The sequence below is a fragment of the Aquarana catesbeiana genome, linkage group LG04 (assembly GCF_042186555.1).
Source record: "Aquarana catesbeiana isolate 2022-GZ linkage group LG04, ASM4218655v1, whole genome shotgun sequence".
Taxonomy (NCBI): domain Eukaryota; kingdom Metazoa; phylum Chordata; class Amphibia; order Anura; family Ranidae; genus Aquarana; species Aquarana catesbeiana.
The window spans coordinates 413,086,705-413,107,331 of NC_133327.1; the positions used below are offsets into that span (position 1 = coordinate 413,086,705).

At 43.7% G+C, this 20,627-nt stretch overlaps 1 protein-coding gene across 1 annotated transcript; it reads right to left on the reverse strand.

Moving 5' to 3' along the window:
- Nucleotides 1–10,900: 10,900 nt before the first annotated feature.
- On the reverse strand, nucleotides 10,901–11,905 carry LOC141141533 (trace amine-associated receptor 3-like). Its single transcript, XM_073629135.1, has one exon. It carries the CDS (start codon nucleotides 11,903–11,905, stop codon nucleotides 10,901–10,903), a length of 1,005 nt encoding a protein of 334 aa, XP_073485236.1.
- Nucleotides 11,906–20,627: the final 8,722 nt, after the last annotated feature.

A 20,627-nucleotide genomic window follows, 5' to 3' on the forward strand; every position in this document is an offset into this window, starting at 1 on the left:
ACGCCAGTGGGCCATGATCAGGGATGCATGCACTGTCCTGTCACCATTTGAGGAGGCCACAAGGATGGTGAGCAGTGACAGTGCATGCATCAGTGACTCTGTCCCCCTTGTCCACCTGTTGGAGCACACACTGCGTGGAATAATGGACAGGGCACTTGAGGCAGAACAGAGGCAGGAAGAGGAGGACTTCCTTAGCTCTCAAGGCCCCCTTTATCCAGACAGTGTTCCTGCGTGCCCGCCGATCACACAGGAAGAGGACGAGGAGGAGGAGGAGGAGGAGGAGGAAGATTGTGTCAGTATGGAGGTGGAGCTTGGCACTCAGCATCAGCAGCAGTCTTTAAGGGATCAGTCCCAAGAAACACATGGACTTGTACGTGGCTGGGAGGAGGTGGCTGCGGACCATGTCATCCTTAGTGACCCAGAGGACTCCGGACCGAATGCCTCAGCAAACCTACGCTGCATGGCCTCCCTGATCCTGCAAAGCCTGCGTAAGGATCCTCGTATTCGTGGTATCAAGGAGAAGGACCAATACTGGCTGGCAACCCTCCTTGATCAACGTTACAAGGGTAAGGTTGCGGACCTTATCTTGCCATCGCAGAGGGAGCAGAGGATGAAACATCTTCGGGAGGCCTTGTAGAAAGGTCTGTGCGATGCGTTCCCAGAGACTGGGAGGTTACAAACTCCTGTTTCTGGACAACGTGTTGCTGAGGCTTCGGTCAGTCAAAGAAGGAGCAGTGGAGAAGGTGGCCGTCTGAACGATGCGTTCAGACAATTTTTTGGTATGATCGGTTCCAGCAACCATCGCCAGCGTCTGTTTTACATGGTGCAGGAATACCTAGGGGCAAGATCTGACTTAGACACCTTTCCCACCGAAAATCCTCTGGGTTACTGGCTCTTGAGGATGGATCACTGGCCAGAGCTTGCACAGTATGCAATTGAGCTACTGGCCTGTCCTGCATCCAGCATTCTTTCGGAACGCACATTCAGTGCTGCTGGAGGCTTTGTAACCGATCACAGGGTGCGTCTGTCCACCGACTCGGTCGACCTTCATAAAAATGAATCAGTCTTGGATCACCACCAGCTACCAAGCACCTGATGCTGATGTAACCGAATAATTTTTTTTGAAATCTCAGATCCCTTCAAAGACTGCCTATACTGATGCTGAGTGACTATCCCTGAGAAATTATCCTCTTCCTCCTCAATCATCACGCTGATAGCTTGTAAGAACATTTTTGGTTCTGGGCGCCACCACCAGTGCCTAAGGCCCAATACTTCAGCCCCTGTTTAACAGGGGTGTGTAATTACAATTTTTGATGCAATACTTTGCAGCAGGGCTCGTTTCTGCGTTACAACTAGAGTGTCTGTGAGGGGTTGCAGTGTTGTGGCACCAGCACCAGTGCCTAAGGCCCAATTTTTCTGCCCCTGTTTAACAGGGGCGTGTAATTACAATTTTTGATGCAATACTTTGCAGCAGGGCTCGTTCCTGCGTTCCAACTAGAGTGTCTGTGAGGGGTTGCAGTGTTGTGGCACCAGCACCAGTGCCTAAGGCCTAATTTTTCAGCCCCTGTTCAACAGGGGCATGTAATTACAATTCTTGATCTAATATTTCACAGCAGGGCCCATTTCTGCACCCACCAAGAGCGAGTGAGGACTTACAGTGTTGTGGCACCAGCACCACCACCACCAAAGGCCCAATTTTTCTGCCCTTGTTCAACAGGGGCATGTAATTACAATTCTTGATCTAATATTTCACAGCAGGGCCCTGTGAGGGCTTACAGTGTTGTGGCCACAACAACACCTAAGGCTCAAATTTCTGCTGAGTATATAGGGCAGGCCCCTACTTTCAAACATCTAACTTACAAACGACTCCTACTTGCAAACGGAAGGAGACAACAGGAAGTGAGATGAAATCTACCCCTAGGAAGGGAAATTCTCTCCTGTAAGAGTTAATATGGGAAAAACATTTCTCCTTTCCACTGATGCTTTCCAATCCTTGTTCCACAAAAAACCCCAAATTTTCAAAAAACATTTGTCATTGGGACAAAAAGTGAGGTGAAATCTTCTGAAGAGGAGGACAGACAGCAAAACAAATGTCACAGGGGTGATAACCCTTCCCTATGTTTTCCAAAAATCTTAAAAAAGATTTTTTGGCTGGAGCTAAACACGTTAAAAATGTACCCGTTCAAAATTACAAACAGATTCTACTTACCAACAAACCTACAGTCCTGTCTTGTTTGCACCGCCTGTATACTGCTGTTCAGAGTATATAGGGCCTGGTTGCCCCACACTTTTCCTTATTTTAATTTGGGTGCGGGGTTCCCCTTAATATCCATACAAGACCCAAAGGGCCTGGTAATGGACTGGGGGGTACCCATGCCGTTTGTCTCACTGATTTTCATCCATATTGCCAGGACCCGACATTACATTAAACCCGCAAGCAGTTAAATGAGATTTTTTCCTTTAAAAATGACATTTTGTGCAGGGACTGTTCTAAACATGGGAAACACACACCACTTTACAGGCATACTATAGACACACCCCAGGTATGATATTTAAAGGAATATTTCACTTTTTTTTTTTACTTTAAGCATCATTAAAATCACTGCTCCCAAAAAAACGGCCGTTTTTAAAAGTTTTTTTTGCATTGATACATGTCCCCTGGGGTAGGACCCGGGTCCCCAAACCCTTTTTTAGGACAATACCATGCAAATTAGCCTTTAAAATGAACGCTTTTGATTTCGAATGTTCGAGTCCCATAGACGTCAATGGGGTTCTAACGTTTGTGCGAATTTTCGGTCCGTTCGCAGGTTCTGGTGCGAACCGAACCGGGGGGTGTTCGGCTCATCCCCAATGTTGAATGTTCGAGTCCCATAGACGTCAATGGGGTTCTAATGTTCATGCAAATTTTTGGTCCGTTCGCAGGTTCTGGTGCGAACCGAACTGGGGGGGTGTTCGGCTCATCCCTAGTGGCCACAAATGATTGGGACAAGAATGAAAAATGATGGGGTCAGAATGATCTTTTGTATTTATTAACATTAAATTTGCAACAGTCATGAAATGAAAATTGTGTGTGATTGATGAACCAAAAATTAAAACGATGTCCCTTTTTCATACACAGGAAAGCCTCAGCCAGGCTGTGGAAAGTGGCAGCCAGGAGGTGGCCGGGCCCAGTAGCCTGCCAGAATTGCAGATCCCTCCCCTCCGCCTTCCACCAAAAAGTGTCAGGAAGAGGAGTAACGTGAAGAAGGCAGCAATTGGCCTATTTCTGAAGGCTACTGCGGCCCTCAGAACCCCCCACAGTGTTCAAGAGGACTTTGCGTGCATTACAGCCTGCAAAATGCTGGAAATGGAGGAGAGCCAACGCCTCTGTGAGGAAGTAACGTTACAAGCCCTAAATAAGGGGTTGAGGGGCCAACTCAAAAGTCAAAGCCACATTTGTGAGTTGAACCATGGACCTCCTCCTCCTCCAGGTCCTCCTCCACCTCCTGCCACACCTCCAACACCACAGCCACCGCCTGAAAGGAAGCATCTAAGGAAGACCAGAGAGTGATGTCCTGGGTTCAGTCTGGTCTGACAAAAGATGCAGGCCGTGGTATGACCACAGCCTGGGGACAGATATGTCATCTGCTGCTGTTCCTTATCTCTTGTAGTGCTGGACCGGATTGTGCTCACTATTATAAGGACTCCTCAGGCCACCAATTTTGAAGGTAAAATTATTGATGTCTGCCCGGGGTACAAAGGCTTGGAAAATTTCACCAGTTTCTCCAGCGTTGCCTTCCTCTTTATTTTGTTATGACCCAGAATAAATGGATATTTTGTTTTCAGAAATACTTGCCTATGTGTTTTACTTCAAAAAGGACAGTTTGTTTGTGAGTAGGCAGGTACATTTCAAAAATACAATGTCAAATTAACAAGGGACACCAACACCAAGCAACCTCGTTGAGGTTTACAAATACAACATAATAATGGTGTTGTGGAAACGTGACTTAAAAAAAAAAAATACAGGAGATCTTGATTTAAAAAAAAAATGACTATAAAAAAAATTAAAAACATTATTATGGAGATCTGGCTTTAAAAACAAAAAAAGATTATTCATGAGATTACAAGAAAAAATAAAGAAATAAGTTTGTGAGAACTCTGTGAATATGAGCAGCAAAACAACTTCATTCTTCTAGCATGATAAAGAAGAAGAGTATGCGCTGCATTGAAAGATTAAAAAATTTGCAGTGTGACAAATAAGCCATCTCCATTATGAACGGTCGTTTTACCAGACTGAGCGGCTCCGTCTCGTACTTGATTCTAAAAATGCGTGTATTTTTGCGTGTCGGAATTGCATACATACGAACGGAATTTCCGATAGAAACTTTTTCAGGTCGGAAAAATTGAGAACATGCTCTCAATCTTTTGCTGGCCGAAATTCGGCCAGCAAAAGCCCGATGGAGCATATGGTTGCATTTTCTGACCAAAAGCTCTCATCAGTCTTTTGCTGGCCGAATTTCCAATCATGTGTACGCGGCATTAGAAAGTCTGAAGGCGGTGCTTGGTTTTCGGGGTCCTATACGCGGCTAGGCTCCCAAGAAGTCTCACACATGAGGTATCCCCGTACTCAGGAGAAGCATCAGAATGTATTTTGGGGTGTAATTCCACATATAACCATGCCATATTTGAACAATATATCATTTAGTGACAATTTTGTGCATAAAAAAAAAAAAAAAAGTGTAATTTTCCCGAATTTTCCTCTGCCCCCATGCTTCGGCATATATGCTCCTTTTTTCGCTGATTTATGTATCGTGGGAGCAAACGCTGTTGCTGTCAAGATAAATAAATCAGTGCTAAAGCGGAATGGCGTACCTGAAAGAGAGAGAGAGAAAGAGAGAGAGAGAGAGAGAGAGAGAGAGAGAGAGAACAAAAAAACAACAACTATTTTTGGTTTATTTATTTTGAAATTTTTTTTTTTTCAAATGGTTGTAATGGTTGTAACGGTTGTAGTGGTTGTAACAGTTCAATTCCAGGTTCGGGTCTCTCAAAATGCGATGGCATCTTTGGAGACCCTGTGAAAGTGTGTCCTAGTCTGTGCAGTGCTGTACCTTATGCTAATACTCCACTAGTATGTGGTAGTGTTCAAAACGTTCACCAATACAAAGACCAGGACGGTCAGGACAGGAGGGACAATAATAGCGGGTGTCACGCCTATATCTGCGCTTTCTACAGGCACAACAGAAAATGCCTCTCATGCAGCCAGCTTACTGCATTTGGATTGGTAAATTGGGCCACAGCACCGTCTGGAAACAGAAGGGCTGTGATGATCTCTTCCTGAAACTTAAGGAAGGATCCAGTTCATCCTGAAGCTTTATATAGCACATAAGCATTCAGCAGAGCCAATTGGAATAAGTATACAGGCAACTAGGTATGGCACCAACAACTGGTCGTTGAGGTCCACCCCTCCCATATTAAGGTTATATTCGTGGACACAGAGGGGTTTCTCCACAACACCAGTCGTCGTAGGAATTTGGACTGTCGTGTCTGCGTGAAGAACAAAAACATTCCGATTATCCCTACACTTCACAGCAAGCAAATTATTACACACTTCAAGCAGGCTCTCTCCCCCAGCCGGGAATCTACAAGCCGATAGGGTAAGCCCCAGCGATTAGATCGCACGGTGCCACAAGCGCCAATTCCATGATCAAACAAGTGACTAAAAAGTGGCACGCTCATGTAATAATTGTCCACATACAAGTGGTACCCCTTTCCGAATAAGGGTTACACCAAGTCCCACACAATCTTGCCAGCACTCCCTATATAGTCTGGGCAGTTCTCCGGCTCTACACGACTATCTCTTCCCTCGTAAACCATAAAACTATATGTATAGCCTGTGGCCCTGTCACAGAGCTTATACATCTTGACCCCATATCTGGCACGCTTGCTGGGAAGATACTATTTGAAAGACAAGCGGCCAGAAAACTTAATCAGGGACTCATCAATGCAGAACACTTGATCAGGAGTAAACAAGGCTGCAAACTGTTGGTTGAAGTGGTTTATGAGGTGCCGAATTTTGTAGTGCAGATTGTATCCAGGGTCACCACGAGGACGACAGAGTTCATTATCATTGAAGTGCATGAACCGCAAGATCTGCTTATATCGTGCCCTGGCCATGTAGGCAGAGAACATGGCATATGGTGAATTGGGTCAGTGGACCAATATGACCGCAACTCGCTCTTTTTAGTTATGCCCATGAGGAGGGATAGGCCCAGAAAAGTCTTAAATTTGGAAACCGTAATAGGTTTCCATTCTCTGGCAAGGGTCAAATGGGGATTAGCGGTGATGAATTGACCAGCATACAAATTGCTTTGGTCCACAATAGATCTATGGATCTTCCGTGAAAAAAAGCGAATAAAAATCAAGTGACATAAAATCAACTGTTTCCACCTGAATTCCAGGTTGGCCAGTGAATGGGGGAAGTATGGGTGCTGCAGAAGTGGTGGGTTCCTGATTAGGATTGGAAAATGCAACAGGGAGGGCACTATGGGTTCGATGGACCTGTCTTTGTCTTCTTGGTGGCTGCGGGACGCTAGTTGTGCTAGCCACCTCACCAGCTTGAACTGAACTTATGGGACTCGCCACGTTACCACGTGATACTGCAGTGCTGGTTTGACTATGAACAGGGTGTACTAGGCCTCTGGTGCTTGCCAGTTCACCAGAAGGATGAGCGGCACTAGTACTGGCTCTCTGCTCCATACAAGAGCCCTGCGATTCTTGCACCTCAACAACAGCAGAAGAACGGGGTCAGGTATGCCTGACCTTGACAGGGACCACAATTCCGTCTTTATTAAACGCAGGTGTTAGCAGGTATCTGGGCTGATTGCGCTAACACTGCATTTTTGGGAACCCTAAACTACTGGGGACGCTAGTATAGATCTGATCAGATCAGATATTGATCCATTCAGATACTGTACTACTAAGGGAGGTGTATGGTGCATGCGTGGGTGCTACTGGCACTAATCTGACGCTGCCTGGGGCGACGCAGACCCTGACTGACACTAAAACCTAACTGATATCACCTGCCGGGCGATCAGGGGGTTAAACCTTTATTGGGTAATATACGGCAGGTGCCCTGACGCTATAAAAAACTAACCAGCGTCACCCATAACACTAATACGGAGATCACTGGTGACAGGGGGTGAAAGAGTTAACTGGGGGGAATCAGGGGGTTAAAACCTTTATTAGGTAATATATGGGGGTACCTGATGCTATAAAAACCTGATGGTGAAATGAATCAACTAATTGGCTAACTAGCGTCACCCGTGACACAAATACAGAGATCAGAAAAAAGATCTATTAGGGCAACTGGCGACAGGGGGTGAAAGAGTTAACTGGGGAGCGTTCAAGTGGTTAAACCTTTATTAGGGGGGGTTTAGGGGGTAACCTAGACCTACCTGGGCCTACTACTAACTGCCCTAACACTTATATACAGTCACAAATGACACCAATGCAGTGATCAGTGAAAAATCTGAAAACTGCAATTGGTGACACAGTGACAGGGAGTGAAGGGGTTAACTGGGGGGGCAATCGGGGGGTGATCGGGGGGGTGACAAGTGTTCCTATGTGTACTGGTGTTAGTGTAGTGCTGTGCAACTTACTGTTGGATGTTCTCTCTCCTCTCACTGGAATCAAAAAGACTCCACGAAGAGAGATGACATCACTTCCCCTGTCTCTTTTTACACTTATACAGGCAGGGGAATGATTTCATTCATTAGGACCGATACGCAGGTCCAGGCCATAAATCTTTGGCTGGGACCTAAGGACGGATCGGTCCTCTAACGAATCTGACCGCCGCAGGCACGGGGGCAGGACACGTCCATGGGGAGGGACGTACAGGCACATTTGCCCACCTGTGCCACCCGTGATATTTGCCCACCCGTGCCGACGTAAATCGGCGCGCGGACGTATGCAACTGGCTAAGACAAGCAGGCCTACCAGTACTTGGTTGCCCCCAGGACTTATACACAATGCTATAGTGTCTGGCCACCATGCCAGAGCAGATGTGAACTGAGCAAAGCAAACAGGTACTTGCAGTTTAGCAGACAGATAGCGTGGTTCAAAGGCAGTTCAGGTAATAAGGCAGGCTGAGTTCAGGGGATAATCCAGTATCTGTTCCACGTAAAATGCAGGCTGAGTTCAGGGGATAGTCCAGTATCCAATCCGGGTCATACACAGGAGATCCAACAGCAAGCAAGGCAGACTAACAGGAACAATGCAGGTAAGTCTGTCTCTATCACAAGCGAGGGATAGAGTGTTCGGTTTGCTTATATCAGGTGACTGACCAGATCAATCAACTAACAGGTGAACACAGACAGGGGGAAAGCAACAGCCAACACTGGAATGAGGAACAGGGGCACTAAGTGATCATGACGGGTATTTTTTGTTTCAAATTCTTTCAGTTATGTCCTTGCACCAGTTCAGTGGTTCTCTTCTAATCTCAGGGTGAAGATTTATTTACTCATTCATTCACTCATTCATAAGAATGGCTTTCTTGTAATATTTTATTTTGAAAGCAGTAAGAGCTAGCTCAAACTTAGGAAGTTTATCCATTTCTTTCATATGAAGGCTCTAGAATCTTACTGTTCATTAAACTGTTATTATTTTACATAAATATTTTAGAGGTTTCTGAGAATTCCCCCTAGAGGCTTTGCTTCCTCCTTTAAATGTGTATGAACATTTTAAATATTAGATTGACTTAACACTGGAGTCCAGACAGCTAAATACACAGATGAATAACAAACAGTATATGGGAGTTGCCTTACCTGTAAAAGGATTTGTATTTCTGTCCATCCACTTTCAAGATTTAAACAGCCCCAACACATGCCACAACCAGGTGTATAATACAACCCACAGTTAAGGAATACAATAGTATCCTCTCTCCACCTCTAGCTTTCTGACAAGACAGCAAAATAGTAGAAGAATGGCGATCCTTTTTTTTTGGTTCAATTAAGTTAACAAAATGTACCAAGAACAGGACATCTAATTTTTTTGCAAAAAAAAAAAAAAAGCAAAGAAGAGAATCAAGGAAAAAAAACCCTGTTTCCTCATAGAGTGAGTCATCTCATCACAGTCAAAAAAAGGAAAGCAATGTTGTTGTCTAGGGAAATCCTTACCCTTATCAATAGTAATTAGAACCATATATTAATTGGATAACTCTGTGAGTCTATAAATCAGTGGGTTCAGCAGTTTTAAATAATAGAATCAAAGACAGTTTCCAAAAGTGTTTTGCTCAGAACTGAATTCTTAAAATACAACCAGCCTGCCCTGTTTTTTTATCTCTCCTCCTATGATTCCTTGTCCGCACATTTGCATGCGGTGCATCTGATTGGCTCCCAGTTTTGCCATTCTCTCTCCTAGTGTACAGCATTTGCTGCTGTATAAGAGATTGCAAGATGCTGATAACAAGCCAAATTCAGGTACTTGCACCTGTTGCATTTACAAAAAAAATGCATCAAATAATGTATTAATGAATATAGAGCTGCATTATTTGTGTCTTTTATATCTGCCTGAAGTTCAACTTTAAATAAGTGTAGTTGACATAGTGAAATCAACATGTTAATTAATCCACTAGTAAATGCATGTTACAGCTGAAAAAATACAGTTTAAATAAGAATTTTGTGATTTCAGTGATGGTGGTTTTAAAATTTTTCAAGAGATACATAATTGGGAAACAAATACAATTAGAGATAAAATAGAAATGGATTCTAGTAGATTTAATGTAGTTATTAAACAAATAAGTAAACTTTATTTAAAAGTTATTATAAAACAAAGATACATACACGTTGAGGATTAAACATAATAGATCTAACTTTTCCATTCATTTTCTTTGGCATCATTTCCAGGATTGAATATAAATTTAACATATGTAAATATTATTTGCTATCTACATAATAACAATGTCTTTAAATTGGTGCAAAAAATGATTTTTTTCTTAAGCCCACCCAGAATAATCACAGCACACCTACCCCTTGAACTGAAACCACCCACATACACAGATGTGCCAGTCAGAAATCGGTGTCCTGATGAGCTAGAAGTGAGTTTACAGTGTGAAGCAATGTAAAACAATGTAAACCAATAACTGTATGATACAATACAAAACAAAATGACAGATGAAGTTTATGTAAGCTAGATGCTGCGGGTAGCCCAGAGTGCTATACAACACGCTACTAATCTAACTCTGGAAGTGCGGCTGTGTTCCAGCATGAGTGTGCTGTGTGGCTGTAGGAGACAGAAAGTTGGGAAGGGAGAGAAGCGCAACAACCATAGTGTAGCATGTAAAGTGTAATTTTAATTGAAAATATAAAAAAACACTCACAAAGATAAAATAGAGCTCAACATGACAGTCAGGTAGCCTCTGTCCCATAGATCAGACATGCAACCAGGATGCCTTGCCATGGCCACCAGAAAGGGAGTGGAGGTAGATTGGAAACAGGGAACCACTGTCAATTGAAAGCCATGGATGGAACACAAGGCCCAGGGTATGAAGCCACCTTATGTAGTAGGAAAATGCTGGAGCTGGAACTGTAAAGCGTTTCAAAGCAACCTTGCTTCCTCTTCAGCCCTGGCTGAAGAAGAACCCTTCATATCCTGGGCCCTGTGTTCCATCCATGACTTTGGCTTTCCAGTGACAGCTGTTCCCTGTTTCCAATCCACCTTTGCTCCCTTGTCAGTGGCCAAGGCAAGGCATCCTTGTTGCGTGTCTGATCTCTGTCCCAGAGGCTACCTGACTGTCATGCTGAGCTCTATATTATCTTTGAGAGTGCTTTTTTATATTTTCTATTAAAAATACACTTTACATGCTACACTATGAATGTTGCACTTCTCTACCCCTTCCAACTTTCTGTTTCTCTTATATAATTTCCTATTCATCAGGAAACAGATTTGCACAAGCATCAGAATAACAAATTTTACTAGAGATGATATGTTTTAGACCTTTTCTAAACCATGGATAGAGAAAACCATACAGAATAGGGTTACATGTTGAGTTTATATAGCTAAACCAGTTAAATACTTCAAAAAATACTTTTGGTGTTGTAAAGTTCACAAATGGATCAATTAATAAAGTTACAAAAAATGGCATCCAGCAGCTAAGGAAGACACCCATCAAAATGGCTAGTTTCCTAGCTGCCTTGTGCTCTTTCCTCCTGGAAACTGTTTGTGATCTGTTTGAATCCACAATTGCATTCTTTATAAGCTTTGAATGTTTTTGGGACACCAGAAATATTTTCACATAGATTCCAACCATTACAGCTCCTGGAGAGAAAAAGCATGTAAAGAAAACAACTACTGACCATAATTTGTTAAATGTGATTGGACACACATTGAAACATTGGACTAGAAGATCATATCCCTCAATGCCAGACACATGAGAATTTGATATAACCAATCCCAATGAAAATATCATAGGAGTTAACCAGCAAAAAAACACCAACCTTTTAATGACAGGCAGGGTAATCTTTACAGGGTAATGGAGTGGCTTACACACGGCATATAACCTGTCAACTGCAATTATACACAGGTGAAAAATAGAAATGACACCTAAAGTCATGTCAAAACCATAATGTATATTACAGTACACGTTTCCAAAATACCAGCAGTTTTCCACTGTTCTTACCATGCTGTATGGCATTATAAATATTCCAATACACATATCAGTTGATGCCAAGGAAAGAATAAGAAGGTTTGTTGCTGAATGAAGCTTTTTGAAATGGGCAATAGTAATAATAATACCAAAGTTTCCAAAGATGGTAATAGTTATGGAACATGTAAAGAACATGTAAAGTCCTAAACGGGTGCCAAAATAATGATTTGTTGAACAGAAAGATACGTTTTGAAATTGGGAACAATTAGGTTTTTCAATTTCCATGCTGCAGAGTAATATCAGGTTAATATCACAGATATAAATTATTAATCACAGGGATTTATTTTCATAGCATAATTGACTGCAGTCCTAAAATAAAGGTAATTATTTTATTTTTAAATTGTAGCCCTAGTTGACTATTGCCATTTTATATTGCCAATGTCACATTTCCGTGTATTTTTATAAAACCAAAGGATTACTTCATGATAAATATAATTGCTTCTATATAAAATAAGACATACCTAGAGGAATATGCATTAGTAACTCCCATATAGCAGCTGACTGTTTTACATCAGTTACTAATTTATAAAACCGACATGACTGAAATCACTATCTATAATGACAGTCAGTGATGATATGATCTACTGCTGAGTTAATACTGTTCTTTTTAGGGTACCTATATAACGCAGCTATCATATACAACATAGTATTTGTTTTATATATAACTGGTGATATTTATTGATACAATGTTTTAAATACTTCTAAGTCAACTTCAAGTTATCTAAGCTACTGTAACCTAAAAACCTAACCTAAAAAAACTAACCTAAAAAAAAAAAACTTAAGCTAAAATGTACCTTCAAAAACCTGCTTATTTAATATTCTCTTACACTGGTGCTTATTGTGGTAACAACTGCCCAATACACAGTGGATGGCTGTAGGTCCCTTATATACTACACTTGTAATGTCAAGAGGCACAGCATTGTGGAATTCAGCTGCTGTATGTTTTACGTGATAATGAATGTTTTTGTTTTCTAACCTGCCCTAGAGATTTTTTTTCTTCACATGATGAAATTTGAGAATAAAAATGTAATGCAAAATGCTAAACAAAAAAATAAGCAATATAATAAGTTTGCAATGCATTTCATAACCCTACAAATGTTTGATATAGATGCAGATTGTATATTGTAAATGTACTGTATTTCTGGTAGAACAATCTGAATTAGGATGAACACAATAGTCATCCTGTTTAAAGTCATGTTTTATATCCTTGCCTTACAATCCTTGTTTTACAAATACATATTTAATACAGGATGATCCCATAACACATACATTACAGAGCACCCCCTGTTTTTTTTTTTTTCTTAAATAGGGAACAGCAGAAGTAATTTCCTTTCATTAAATTACATAAAGTATGGTCAGACCAAAGGCAGATGAAAGCGTACAAGATAAATGTAATTGCTGGTGAATAAGTCATATAAAAAGAGCCAATTTTTTTGTGGAAAACACTCCATTTTCTTTAGGGCACAACACATGTTAAAACTTAGATGAACTCATTGGTGGTCAGCGTGTCGTCTTACATTCGCGGTCAGTGTTTTTGCCCCTTTACATTGTTAGTCAGTGTTTGAACCCCCTAATATTGGTGGTCAGTGTGTGTGCCCACATATATTGGTGGTCATTGTCTGTATGTGTGCCTTCTTACATTGGTGAGCAATATCTGCATCCCCTTACATTGGTGGTCAATGTGCCCCTATTACATTGGTGGTCATTGTCTGTGCTCACTATACATTGGTGGTCAGTGTCTGTGCTCCTTTACATTGGTAGTCAGTGTTTGTACACCCTTACATTACAGGTTAGTTTCTGTGAGCCCTTTCCTTGGTGGTCATTGTGCCCATGTTACATTGATGGTCAGTGTACCCCCATTACATTTTCGGTTAGTGTGCCCACCATTACATTGATGATCAGGGTCCCACCACTACATTGATAGCCAGTGTGCCCCCATTACATTGGTGTTCAGTGTGCTCCCCCTTACATTGATGGTCAGTGTGCTCCCCCTTACATTGATGGTCAGCGTGTTCCCATTACATTGGCATACCTCCCAACTTTTTGAGATGGGAATGAAGGAAACCTATCAGCAAAAGTATGCAGGAATAGGACACACCCCTTACCACGCCCCCTTAAAGGAGAATTGTACAAAAAAAAAAGATTAAACCCACAAGTGCTTTTTTACCACTACTATTCCTTTATATTGCTTTTGGAATTTATAAATGCAGCAATTTAGAATTCAGATGAAAGTTTAGCACTGGGAAACATTTTTTGATAGATAAAAAGTGCATTTTATATACATCTATATAGATTAGACCAAAATGAGGGACAAATGGGGAGGGATGAGGGACAGAGGTACATTGCTCTAAATCAGGGACAGTCCCTCCAAATCAGGGACAGTTGCGAGCTATGCATTGGTGGTTAGTGTGTCCACATTGCATAGGTTTAAGCTTGGCAGGGAAGTGCAGGTAATGGAAAAGGAAAAGGATTGACAGCATAGGAGGAAGTGGAGGGGTCTCAAGTTTGACATCACTTTTGCTGGCCATCACACAAGTCACAGAGCCACTCATTTGCTTATGATTTGCTCTGGCTAATGACAGCAGAGGTTCTAGACACTATATGGGTGGGAGGTGTGGGCCACGTTATGTCCCTGCTAGTGCCCACTAGGGATGAGCCGAACATCCCCCGGTTCGGTTCGCACCAAAACCTGCGAACGGACCGAAAATTTGCACGAACGTTAGAACCCCATTGATGTCTATGGGACTCGAACGTTCGAAATCAAAAGTGCTAATTTTAAAGGCTAATTTGCATGGTATTGTCCTAAAAAGGGTTTGAAGACCCGGGTCCTGCCCCAGGGGACATGTATCAATGCAAAAAAAACTTTTAAAAACTGACGTTTTTTCGGTAGCAGTGATTTTAATGATGCTTAAAGTTAAAAAAAAAAAAAGTGAAATATTCCTTTAAATATTGTACCTGGGGGTGTCTATAGTATTCCTGTAAAGTGGCGCGTGTTTCCCGTGTTTAGAACAGTCCCTGCGCAAAATGTAATTTTTAAAGGAAAAAAATCATTTAAAACTGCTTGCGGGTTTAATGTAATGTCGGGTCCTGGCAATATGGATGAAAATCAGTGAGACAAACGGCATGGGTACCCCCCAGTCCATTACCAGGCCCTTTGGGTCTTGTATGGATATTAAGGGAAACCCCGCACCTAAGTTAAAAAAAGGAAAGGCGTGGGGCCACCAGGCCCTATATACTCTGAACAGCAGTATACAGGCAGTGCAAACAAGACAGGGAATGTTGGTTTGTTGTTAAGTAGAATCTGTTTGTAATTTTGAACTGGTATATTTTTAACGTGTTTAGCTCCAGCCAAAAAAACTATTTTAAGCTTTTTGGAAAACATAGGGAAGGGTTATCACCCCTGTGACATTTGTTTTTCTGTCTGTGCTCCTCTTCAGAAGATTTCACCTCACTTTTTGTCCCAATGACAAATGTTTTTTGAAAATTTGGGTTTTTTTGTGAAACAAGGATTGGTGATAAAGCATCAGTGGAAAGGAGAAACGTTTTTCCCATATTAACTCTTACAAGAGAGAATTTCCCTTCCTAGGGGTAGATTTCATCTCACTTCCTGTTGTCTCCTTCCGTTTGCAAGTAGGAGTCATTCGTAAGTTGGAAGTTGGATGCCTGCCCTATATACTCAGCAGAAATGTGGGCGTTAGGTGTTGTTGTGGCCACAACACTGTAAGCCCTCACAGGGCCCTGCTGTGAAATATTAGATCAAGAATTGTAATTACATGCCCCTGTTGAACAGGGGCAGAAAAATTGGGCCTTTGGTGGTGGTGGTGCTAGTGCCACAATACTGTAAGTCCTCACTCGCTCTTGGTGGGCGCAGAAACGGGCCCTGCTGTGAAATATTAGATCAAGAATTGTAATTACATGCCCCTGTTGAACAGGGGCTGAAAAATTGGGCCTTACGCACTGGTGCTGGTGCCACAACACTGCAACCCCTCACAGATACTCTAGTTGGAACGCAGAAACGAGCCCTGCTGCAAAGTATTGCATCAAAAATGTTAATTACACACCCTTGTTAAACAGGGGCTGAAAAATTGGGCCTTAGGCACTGGTGGTGGCGCCCAGAACCAAAAATGTTATTACAAGCTATCAGCGTGATCATTGAGGAGGAAGAGGATAATTAGTCACTCAGCATCAGCATAGGCAGTCTTTGAAGGGATCTGAGATTTCGAAAAAAATTATTCGGTTACATCAGCATCAGGTGCTTGGTAGCTGGTGGTGATCCAAGACTGATTCATTTTTATGAAGGTCAGTCGATCGACCGAGTTAGTGGACAGACGCACCCTGTGATCGGTTACAAAGCCTCCAGCAGCACTGAATGTGCGTTCCGAAAGAACGCTGGATGCAGGACAGGCCAGTAGCTCAATTGCATACTGTGCAAGCTCTAGCCAGTGATCCATCCTCAAGACCCAGTAACCCAGAGGATTTTCGATGGGAAAGGTGTCCAAGTCAGATCTTGCCCCTAGGTATTCCTGCACCATGTAAAACAGATGCTGGCGATGGTTGCTGGAACCGATCATACCTTGGGGCTGTAGACCAAAAAATTGTCTGAACGCATTGGTCAGACGGCCACCTTCTCCACCGCTCCTTCTTTGACTGACCGAAGCCTCAGCAACACGTTGTCCAGAAACAGAAGTTTGTAACCTCCCAGTCTCTGGGAACGCGTTGCACAGACCTTTCTGCAAGGCCTCCCGAAGATGTTTCATCCTCTGCTCCCTCTGCGATGGCAAGATAAGGTCCGCAACCTTACCCTTGTAACGTGGATCAAGGAGGGTTGCCAGCCAATATTGGTCCTTCTCTTTGATACCACGAATACGAGGATCCTTACGCAGGCTTTGCAGGATCAGGGAGGCCATGCAGCGTAGGTTTGCTGAGGCATTCGGTCCGGAGTCCTCTGGGTCACTAAGGATGACATGGTCCGCAGCCACCTCCTCCCAGCCATGTACAAGTCCATGTGTTTCTTGGGACTGATCCCTTAAAGACTGCTGCTGATGCTGAGTGCCAGGCTCCACCTCCATACTGACACAATCCTCCTCCTCCTCGTTCTCCTCCTCGTTCTCCTCCTCTTCCTGTGTGATCGGCGGGCACGCAGGAACACTGTCTGGATAAAGGGGGCCTTGAGAGCTAAGGAAGTCCTCCTCTTCCTGCCTCTGTTCTGCCTCAGGTGCCCTGTCCATTATTTCACGCAGCGTGTGCTCCAACAGGTGGACAAGGGGAACAGTGTCACTGATGCATGCACTGTCACTGCTCACCATCCTCGTGGCCTCCTCAAATGGTGACAGGACAGTGCATGCATCCCTGATCATGGCCCACTGGCGTTGGGAAAAAAAACAAGCTCCCCTGACCCTGTCCTGGTGCCATAGTTGCACAGGTACTCATTTATGGCCCTCTGCTGCGTGTGCAGCTGCTGCAGCATGGCCAACGTTGAGTTCCACCTGGTGGGCATGTCACAGATTAGGCGGTTCTTGGGCAGGTTAAATTCCTTTTGGAGGTCTGCCAGCCGAGCACTGGCATTATATGACCAGCAGAAATGCACACAGACTTTCCTGGCCTGCCTCAGGACATCCTGTAAGCCCGGGTAACTGCCCAAGAACCGCTGTATCACCAAGTTAAGGACGTGAGCCAAACAGGGCACATGGGTCATTTGTCCCTGTCGGAGGGCAGAGAGGAGGTTGGTGCTATTGTCGCAAACCACCATTCCTGCCTTAAGTTGGCATGGCATCAACCACCTCTGAACCTGCCTCTGCAGAGCTGACAGAACCTCTACCCCAGTGTGGCTCCTGTCCCCCAAGCACACCAGCTCAAGCACCGCATGGCATCTTTTGGCCTGCATACTTGCGTAGCCCCTTGAACTGCTACGGAGCACCGCTGGTTCCGAGGAAGCACAGGAAGAGGCCATGGAGGAAGAAGAAGAGGAGGGGGTGGAGGAGAGAGGTGTGTCACAATCATTAGTAGTGGCATTTTGGAGGCGTGGTGGCGGAACAACCTCCAACACTACTGCACCTTGTCCCGCATCCTTCCCAGCTGCCAGCAGAGTCACCCAATGTACGGGGAAACTTAGGTAACGTCTCTGCCCATGCCTGCTGGACCATGAGTCAGCGGTAATATGCACCTTACCATCCAGCGAGGCCAAGACATTGCCTTTCACATGCCGGTAGAGAGCCGGAATCGCCTTCCATGAGAAAAAATGGCGTTTGGGTACCTGCCACTGAGGAACTGCACATTCCACAAACTCACGGAAGGGGTCAGAGTCTACCAACTGAAAAGGCAGCAGTTGAAGTGCTAGCAATTTTGCCAAGCTAGCATTCAACCGCTGGGCATGTGGGTGGCTGGGAGCGAACTTCTTTTGGCGGTGCAGCAGCTGGGGCAGGGAAATTTGCCTGGTACAATCTGACGTCAGTGTACCGAATTGCCCACAAGTAGTTGGCTGTGACACACCTAATTCTACACCTTCATTCCTCTCAGTGAAGGTCTCAGAGAGGACTGATGGTATAGTGGGGTTGGAGATCTCAGCTGATGAGGAGCAAGGAGAGGTCCTCTTTGTTCTGTGGTGTGGGTCTTTTAGATACGCTTGCCAAAGAAACTGCATGGCAGGTCAACATATGTCTGGTCAAGCATGTGGTGCCCAAGCGGGAGTTGTTTTGGCCACGCGAGATACGCTTGAGACATATGTTGCAAATAGCAGCTGTGTGATCTGATGCACTTGTCTCAAAAAAGGCCCACACCAAAGAACTTTTGGAATAACGCACAGAGACAGCAGCGCCCTGCACATGCGGAGCTTTGGGGTGTGATGCAGTCAGTGTGCTGCCCTTAGGCTGGCCCCTGGAGGGCATCCTGCCTCGTTGGTGATGTGCCTCCTCCTCCTCTCTCCTATTTCAATGAGTTTTATCTATATTGCAGAGACCCGACAATTACAGCCGCGATAAGTTTTATATGACAATTTTTCCTTTAGAAATGTCATTTTGCTGTGGTCCTGTTCTAAACATGGGAAAAATGCGCCACTCTACAGGCATACTATTGACATCCCCTAGGCACAATATTTAAAGGAATATTTCATTTTTATTGTTTCACTTTAAGCATTAAACAAAATCACTGCTCCCGAAAAAATCGGGCGCTTTTAAAAAAAATTTTGCATTGATACATGTCCCCTGGGGTAGGACCCGGGTCCCCAAAAACACCTTTTATGACAATAACTTGCATATAAGCCTTTAAAATGAGCACTTTTGATTATTCATGTTCCTGTCCCATAGACTTTAACGGTGTTTGCGTGTTTTGCCAAATTTTTTGCCTGTTCGCATGTTCTGCTGCAAAATGAACAGGAAGGTGTACGGCTCATCCCTATTCCTCCCTAAACATGGAGGGGGAGTCAACCTCCCCAATATACGACTCTATAACCTTCCCTGTCTTCTGAGAGTGGTTTTGGACTGGATAACACAGGTTTCCAGATACTCAAACTACGATCTGGAGTCGCAGACGACGAGCCCATATGGTCTACCATTGTTGCTGCACTGCAGAATCAGAACGATCTCCTCTAATCCGAAACACAACCTCCTCATCAGGGACACAGTGGTTGCCTGGAGAGAGATTGGCAGAAAATTGGGGACTTCTCACTTTGTGTCCAGACATCTCCCTATTACTACCTGCTGTTTCCCCAGGTGCAGCAACACCCAATGTCCTCCACATGGGCCTCACAGGGTTTATACAGGTTTGCTAAATCATTCAATGTTACCTCAGGGAAACCTCTCCCCTTATCCCAAATTCTACATCTGTTCAAACTACCCACCCACCACCTATTATATATTCACCAAGCAATCAGCTTTGTGGCCACCATGTTTCCTCCCAAAGACTTGCACTTTAAATGTTCCCTGTTGGATGCTTTTCTGGACCAAAACCATCATAAAATCTCTGACCTCTACAGACCTTTGAACTCTCTTTTTACGATGCCAGCCCACTTCACCACCTCTACTGCTTGGAATAGGGACTTACAATTTCCAGAGGCATTTAAAATTATTCTAGAAGGCTTCAATACCACGTGTGTTTTTATAACTAAAAATTTTGCCGTGAACAGCAGTTTAAAATTCTACACCGGGCATACATCCCTCACCTGAAGTCCAAAGAAGTACCAGTCCCTGCTAACTGCCTGCTGTGTAGCAGTCACAAGTCCTCCCTTCTACACAGGCTCTGGTCTTGTCCTTCTATCCTACAGTTCTGTAACCAAGTTGAGGTTTTAGTGGCGACAATCATAGGCCTCCGCACTCACAAGAACATTTTCCTCTTACTATTCAGATCCTTGGATGCTACCAACAAAAACTTGCCTAGGAATCAGATTAGAATTCTACAACACAATAAGGCTTGGCTCTCTACTTACTACATGGCAGCCAGGAGATCAATTCTCAAAAAGTGGAAGTCTTCCCTTCCTCTTACCATTACAGACTTGAAAACTCCTCAGGTTGGAAAGGCTGGTCAAAGTCTCCTCTACCCACCAGAGATCTCTACAATTCTATCATAAATGGGCCGCTTTTATTGATAAAACCTTTACAATGGCAGACAGACAGGTTATTACGGACTTATCATACAACACAAGGCAGTTACAACATGCATAGTGTCCTATTGGTTCTACAGCAAGGCCACATCTATACCAACTCAATCATTAAACCAGCTTTACACTTCCATGGATCTTTAAATGTGAGGACTCCATAAGTACCGCCGTATACCTACTAAGAATTTGATGGTGGAATCGCAGGAGCAAGAAAACCTCTCTTGAAATCATAAGAGCCAATGTTCTAAGTCCCATTTCATACTTTCAAGTTATGCATGAATATATGCTGGACTACCTGAGCTCCCTGATAGCCCAGGTGATGTAAGCTCGGCCAGGGTTCACTGCCCCTTCTTCCCC